This window comes from Myotis brandtii, unplaced genomic scaffold (assembly GCF_000412655.1).
Source record: "Myotis brandtii unplaced genomic scaffold, ASM41265v1 scaffold328, whole genome shotgun sequence".
NCBI lineage: Eukaryota > Metazoa > Chordata > Mammalia > Chiroptera > Vespertilionidae > Myotis > Myotis brandtii.
The window spans coordinates 183,902-191,780 of NW_005362626.1; the positions used below are offsets into that span (position 1 = coordinate 183,902).

The 7,879-nt window shown below is 43.1% G+C and overlaps 1 protein-coding gene across 1 annotated transcript in view; it reads right to left on the reverse strand.

The window, feature by feature from the left end:
- PAIP1 (poly(A) binding protein interacting protein 1) overlaps positions 1–7,879 on the reverse strand; it is a 43,849-nt gene that overhangs the window by 2,405 nt on the left and 33,565 nt on the right. The window contains exons 9-10 of the mRNA XM_005871033.2: positions 6,746–6,800; positions 1,770–1,863 (exon numbers count right to left, since the gene is read on the reverse strand). Of these exons, the coding sequence (XP_005871095.1) occupies positions 1,770–1,863; positions 6,746–6,800 (149 nt within the window). The remainder of the gene's footprint in view (positions 1–1,769; positions 1,864–6,745; positions 6,801–7,879) is intronic.

The window sequence follows — 7,879 nt, forward strand, 5'->3', positions numbered from 1 at the left end:
AGCCAAACTGGCTAGGGCAGGATATGACATTTCTTAGCCCTCCAGCAGCAGACCTTCGTTTTTTTCGCCAGGAGTGTGGTGAAAAACCCTAGATCACCTTTTTGGATTCTTATTACCTAAGTTACTAAGAATATTACCAGTGGCATACAGGGAGCTTAGCCAGTGAGCGGTCAGAGAAGGTGTTTCCTCTGTAGTTCACACCAATCGCCGGCTTGGCCTCCCCAACCCCCCAGGCCTGACGCCTCTGGCCAAGGCATCAGGCCTGGGCAGGGGACCCCCATCTCCCCCACATCACTGGTTCTGCCCTCGCCCAGGCATGACACCTTTGCCAGAGGCGCCGACTCCCATCATCCTCTGATCACCGCCTCCGCCAGAGGTGTCAGGCCTGGGCAGGGGACCCCCATCTCCCCCCGATCACCGGTTTCTGGGGCTTCTGGGGTCAGCCTGTGGCCTGGATCGGATCCAATCATGATTGGATCCAATCCAATCCTGCCTGGGCGGCAGGCAGGCGGCTTCTGGGGTCGCACACGGGGGCCTGGATGGCAGCTTGCGCTGTCCTGCCCTGCCTGCAATATGCAAATTAGCCGCCATCTTTGTTGGCGGTTAATTTGCATATTGTGCTGATTAGCCAATGGGAGGCATAGCGAAGATACGGTCAATTACCATGTTTGTCTATTATTAGATAGGATTAGAACATAATTTCAATGTACCATCCCCCTCTAATGATGCTTAACATCAGAAATGGTATTCCGACAATGTCAACTTAGTCATAATCTATTTGGAATCAGACTTTCATATCAAGAAGCTACTTTAGAGATCATCTATTTCAGATTTTTTCTAACTATGCAGTAGTTTAAAATGATGGAAACAATGTTTTCCTATTTAAGTGCCCACGAAGGCCTTAATACACACATCCTTACTGAATTCCCACAGCCATCTTAAGAAGACAGGCACTATCACCTGAATGCCAAGAACAACTTGAACTTCTAGTGGCACACCCAGCAGGGTTGACCTTTCCTAAGTGTGCGTAGGTCCTTACAGATTTAATTTACTCTTCCCACCACTGAGGAAGAAGAGGACCCAAGCAGCCTGTCCAAATTCCTATAAGCTGTTAACAGAGCTGGGGCTAATCCTCATAGGTTTTTCATCCTTCTATAACAAAATGTAGTTAAATCTGATGGAAAGTGATAAGAAATTTGTATTATCAAGAATGACAGGTAAATGAAATATGAGAATGAGACCATAACTTACAAATTCCCATCAGTAGCAATATTTTTATATAGTAATTTTCTCTCTTCAATCTTAAGTCATCCTTTGAACAGCTAAGATTTGAGCTGTTTGTTCTGTGCCAGAGCATTTATATATTCTCATTTATGTCTCAAAAATCTCAAGGACAGGTACTACTATTCCTAGTTTGTAGATGGAGAAACTGGCATAGAACCTGCTTATTTTAAAGTCTTAGGTATAAAAACAGAATCTATTTTATAAAAATGAATTATGCTTGTGTATACATTTTAATAGTTTTTCCCCCTCAACTATAGATACATTTAAAAAATCATAGTTTTGTATTTTTTTAAATCATAGTTTGTGTTTTCCAACATGATTATGTGAAAATTTTTGGTAAATAAGTATTACTTACATACCACTATAATACCATCTAATCAAAATGCACATTCTTTCATTATCTGCTTTTTTCCAGTCTAAACTCTATCTAAAAGCTGTGGCCACAGAAAGTTCACAAATAAAGTTAGTAGCTAAAGAGAACTTACGGATCACCAGCGCCTGATAAATCTGTTCCATTTTCTTCATAATCTGGAAAAAAGTCTTCTCTTTCAAGTAACTCTTGATATTTCTCTTGGTAATCTAAGAAAAATGAAAATAATGAAAAAATTTAAATGCTGGAAAAATTCACAGGAAATATGTATTAGCCAGTTTTTCCTAAGAAATTTTAATATTACGACTTTTCATTTAAGTACATCCAAAGTTTAAACATCAGTAAGCTATGTATATTCATCTAGTACAGTGGTTGGCAAACTGCGGCTTGCGAGCCACATGCGGCTCTTTGGCCCCTTGAGTGTGGCTCTTCCACAAAATACCACGTACAGGCGCGCACGTACAGTGCAATTGAAACTTCGTGGCCCATGTGCAGAAGTCGGTTTTCAGAAAGGAGATAGACGAAACAAATATACAAGACAAGTGTGGATGGGAGAGTTGGAAGGGGTCGACCTCATCCTCAATCAGATTGAGGACGTTTTTAGCAAAGGCCAGCTTAGGAGTACCCTAGTTAAGTTAATAACAATGTATCTACCTATATAGTTTAAGTTTAAAAAATTTGGCTCTCAAAAGAAATTTCAATCGTTGTACTGTTGATATTTGGCTCTGTTGACTGAGTTTGCTGACCACTGATCTAGTAAGTCAGCTTAATTACATATTTAAGAATAGCTTTTACAAAACCTATCCTAATTGGCTTGCTTCTGCCCCCTGCATCCTCATGACTCTAAATTATATACATATTCCTCTAAATGTAAGTTGGAAATCAAAGCCACTGTGCATATACCAGAGGACATTTCACAGGCTATGTGTATGCTGTCTACATTCTCTCCTGCTTCTTTCTATCAGGCAAAATACTGGCTATATAGTTTGTGGAGAAGAACACGTGTTCTCCATTCTCTCCTATTTTCCTTCCACAAGGAGAGATTTCAATCAAACGCCCTGGCTTCTGGGTTCTGTTATCCTCCCCAAGGGGGTAAAGTGATCTATCTATCTGGCTGGCAGGTAATAGCCACTTTTCCATGTTCCTCAGTCAGTGGAGGCCACCCTAACACGGCTCTGAGCAGAGGGCATTTTCTTTCCTTCCTTGTCCTAGAGACAGCTGGGAGGTAGCTACCTAATAAATGTTTCAGCTCTACCACCTTTCCCTCAGTGGGCTCTTCCTAGGCAATACGGGTGACAGGATAGCTCTCCATCTGCCAACTGCCTGAAGCACAGTGACAGAGTATCTTTAAGATTAGCATGTCTGTGTAGAGTCTTTACCTTTGAATAATAAAATGGATCAATGTATAAAAACTAGTTACCTTAAAAGTAGTTTCCTGTGAAAAACAGCTACCTCAGATTTCAAGAGGATAATATAATTATACTTGACTGGATAAAGATGTTTTTTCCAAGATTGTCAGTTTCTAAACACATGAATTCCAGCTTAAAGGATTGGCAATATTTTGACATTCCATTTTGGCAATTTGGAGACCATTTTATCTTATAAAGCTCCCCCTGCAACAAATACTTGAGCTAACAGGTAAGAAACATTCTTTTAAATGTACAGATAAGTTCACAAAAAACATCAAGTCACCTGATGACAGAAACGAAAGGGAATTCAAAGCTATACATCCTTATAGCAGCTGGGAGGCTGGTGGGCCACGTGGGCTTGGATTTAAAACCCACAGGTCAGAAAGAAAGGTCTTGGGCCCATTGAAGCAGGAAGATGGAATTCACGCCTCACCTCATCCACTCTGCACAAAACCAGGTCATTCAAAGGGCTAATATCCTGCCTGGCCATTGTGGCTCAGTGACTGAGCATCGACCTATGAATCAGGAGGTCATAGTTCAATTTCCAGTCAGGGCACATGCCCAGGTTGTGGGCTCAATCCCTAGTGTGGGGGCATGCAGGAGGCAGCCAATCAATGATTCTCTTTCATCAATGAAAGGTTCTATCTCTCTCTCCCTCCCTCTCCTTCCTCTATGAAATAAATAAAAATATAATTTAAAAAAAAAAAGGGCTGATATCCCAAGCAAAAAATGGAACAGGAAAAAAGCAAACTGCAAGACATCTCAGTGGCAAAGAAGTTTGGTGTATCTGTCTAGGTTTGGAATGGGAGAGAAGTACTCTGGTTCCTCAGAGAATATGTGGGCCTGCACCTCCAATTGTTACTATCCACATAAAAACACCTAGGACAAGAAAATAAAAACTCATTTCAAGCCACTGCTACCCCTGGGCTCCCGACAGAAGCAAATACAAAACCTCTTTGGACATGCTCCTACAATCCAAGTCACAAGTTTCATGAAGAAAAAGGAAAGGGCACTTAAACACTGGAGCAGTCGTAAAGGCTACAGTATCTGTGCCTTCCAGTGATTGAGAACAAAGTAAGTAAGTGCAAACAGAACAAATGATAGAAAAATGGACCAGACAAAGAAGAACAAAAAAACCCACAAGGAATCTAAGTAACTTGTTTGAAGAATAAGGAAAAAAGGAAACTGTCTTACCAGACAGCAAGGTCAGACTGAATAAGAATGCCTATCAGTGTTGGGAGACAGACAAAGATCCGCGTGGAGACAGAGGAGTAAGACAACTTTACAGAGGAGTTACATGGTACACACAGGCACATTTTACCTAAGAGAGGAAGGACGACTCAACACCTGCTGTTGACATGAGAGACTATGGAAAAAATATTGAATTCCTGCTATACCCACATATAAAAACTAGCCAAACGATGAAAGACCTAAATATAAAGCAACAGAAGATACACAGAAAATGGGATTTGCTAGTAGTGAGGGGACTAAGTCACAGAGAGCACAAACAAGACATGACTCAGTTTACATTCAACTCAAGGCTTCCATTGCTAAGATAAACAAAAGGGAAGGGCAGCCCATACTGAAAAAAGCTGACTATGGGTGACTTTCTAGGGTATGCAAGTAATTACAAATCAACAAGACAAAGGCTCCAACGGAAATGTTCTCAAAGGAACAAATAAAAAGTTCAACAGAAACATGAAAAGAAATTCAGTATCATTAGTGGAAAATAAAAATTTACAATTTTATACAATCAGACTGACAAAAATTAGGTCTGGTAACAGCATTGCCAAAGATGAGAACTAGGAACTCTCACACCCTGGAAATACTAAGTAGTATGATCACCCTGGAAAGCAGTATAACAACATTTAGTGAAGGTGAAGATGCAAATAGCCTGTAATGTGACAGTTCTGCCTCCTCACTGTAGAGGAACTTCCGCAAGTGCACAAGGACCTAAAGATGTTTGTGCAGCACTGCCTGTGGGAACCGGTGTGGACCACCCGGCCACCCACAGCAGGGATCTATGAACTTGCTCCCACACGCTGCTTTAGTTTTCTCTCTTGCTCACACTGCAGTCCCATTATTATCTGGCATTTAAAATAAGGGAACCAAAGCTATATGTATCAACACATATAAATCCCAAAAGTAATACTGAATAAAAATAAGTTGTAAAAAGCAGCGTATAGTAAGACACAACTTTGGGTTAATACTTCTGTGTGAGACAATCCAGTTTATAGACACATGAGGTAAAAATCACAGTGACACAAACTTGGGACAGTAGTTACCTCTGGGAGAGAAGTGACAGGACTAAACTTGGGTGACGGATCAATGACAAGGGAGAATGGTTTAGCAGTTATCTGTAGGGTTTTATTTCTTTAAAAGGCCCAAAGTATACAGTAATATGGTAACATGACCTTAGTTTAATCTTTTCTTTTTTTAAGTTCTTTACTGTTTGCCCTAACCCAGTGGTCGGCAAACTCATTAGTCAACAGAGCCAAATTATCAACAGTACAACGACTGAAGTTTCTTCTGAGAGCCAAATTTTTTAAACTTAAACTATATAGGTAGGTACACTGTTATTAACTTAATTAGGGTACTCCTAAGGCTTAGGAAGAGCCACACTCAAGGGGCCAAAGAGCCGCATGTGGCTCGCGAGCCGCAGTTTGCCGACCACGGCCCTAACCGGTTTGGCTCACTGACTAGAGTGTTGATCTGCGGACTGAAAGGTTCCAGGTTCGATTCCCGCCAAGGGCATGTACCTTGGTTGCGGGCACATCCCCAGTAGGAGGTGTGCAGGAGGCAGCTGATCAATGTTTCTAATTCTCTATCCCTCTCCCTTCCTCTCTAAAAAATCAATAAAATATATTTTTAAAAAATTCTTTATTGTTTAAAGTATTACATAACTCTCCTTTCCCCCCCATTGACCTCTCCCTGATCCCAAACTTAGTTTAATCTTGACTGTGAATCAACAAGTCAGTTTTTTGTGGTTTTCATATTTTTTTTATTGTTTCCTAATTTCAAGCTGGAAGTTAAGTAGCCATTTCTCCTTCCTACATTCCTGTGCTACAGGCAGGGATAATCAGAGCCGGATACCCAGCAGGACAAATGGGGAAATACTGACCATCAGCTGGTTGTAGTTTGTACTAAATGGGAAATTTCTCTCTTGCTCACACTGCAGTCCCATTTATCACAAGCAATGCTTCTAGAAATGCCATTTTCTGGGAGGGGAAGCGTGCAGAGGTTTAGATTTTTAATAAACTTTGACCCACCAAGTATTAATAAAATCCGTAATTCTTAGTATCTGCAAGTATTGACCCATATTAATAAAAGCTGCTGACTACATAGTGAATTAGAACCATCTTTTCCTTCCATTCTAATCAACTAAAGTTCAGAGTATGAAAACAAAGTATGAGAGGAAATACAAAATAAAAATGGTGGCATTTAATTGAGGGATTCTCCTGACCCTTCATTGTTAGGGTGATTAGACACATTCCACTTGAAATGGTTTCTAGTGGTTACTGTAAAGAACACCGCATATGAGACAAGCCTTCACCTTCCTTTTCAGAATGATATGAACTCTTTGAAAAGCTACAGTTCTGTGCTGGTGAAGGGATGATTTTCTGTAATTTCCTATCTTACCAAAAACTAGGGGGGGCCGGGGGGAGACCATGAGACAAGATACCTGGATCAGCTGCAGTGAAAGGAACACCATCAGATGTATAAAATGTTGGTTCATTCTAGGATGAAACAAAGGGACAAAAACATGTCATCCTCTCACAATTGATTTTTTAGAAGCACATTATCAATGAAGCATGGCTGATGCCACCCAGCTGCACCTCATAATGCAATACAAGAACAAGCAAACACAAGCCTCCCGGCTGCTACTGCCACTTCATTGGGAACGTCTCTGCTCCTCAGATTCATTCTATTATCTCGAGTTCTTGTTCTAACACTGTATCTACAGTCTGTCACTCACAGTGAACTGTTCTGCGGTGCAGTGTGACTCAGCGTCCACTCAGATTTCGTTTTGGTTCCCCCTTCCCACCATTTTTCTGAGATGGGGGTTGTAGGAGCAACCTATATTATAAAACCCTAATATGCAAACAGACCGAATGGCTGAACAACCAGTCGCTATGATGTCCACCAGGGGGTGTGCGCGGGACATGGCGGGCATCAGCAGCAGGTGGCAGAGCGTGGAACATGGCGGGCATCACCCATGGCGGGATGGTGGAGCAGGTGAGCCGGGGCACCAGACCAAGGCGGGGCACTGGCTGCTGTCATCAGGGCGAGCCTCTGGTGATTACTGAAAATTCTTTGCTCCCACACGCTGTGATCCCGCCTGGCACTGGCATGTGCTGCCGGCACCGGCCCTGCTTGCACCTGTTGCCAGTGTCCAGCGCCAGTCCCAATCACTTGGCGCCGTCAGCAAGTGCAAGCAGCGGCTGCCAGCCCCGACTGCCCCTGAGGGCCTCTCCATCTCCCCCTGCTTCTGAGGGGCGATCAGGGCAGCAGCCGCCACTTGCACCCGCTGACAGCGCTGGCCCCAATCGCTCCACGCCCTCAGCACGTGGGAATGGCGGTGGGAGTGGGGCTGCCAGCAGACAGGGGACTGGAGGCCGTGGCAGGAGGGGCCAGGAGAGGGTGCAGAGGATGGGCCGAGACTTGCCCCTGTGCCCACCATGGCCCACAGTTCAAGGTGCACAAATTCATGCACTGGGCACCTAGTCCTATATAATAAACTAGAGGCCCGGTGCACAAAAATTTGTGCACTCGGGGGGGCGGTCCCCCAGCCCGGCCTGTGCCCTCTCGCAGTCTG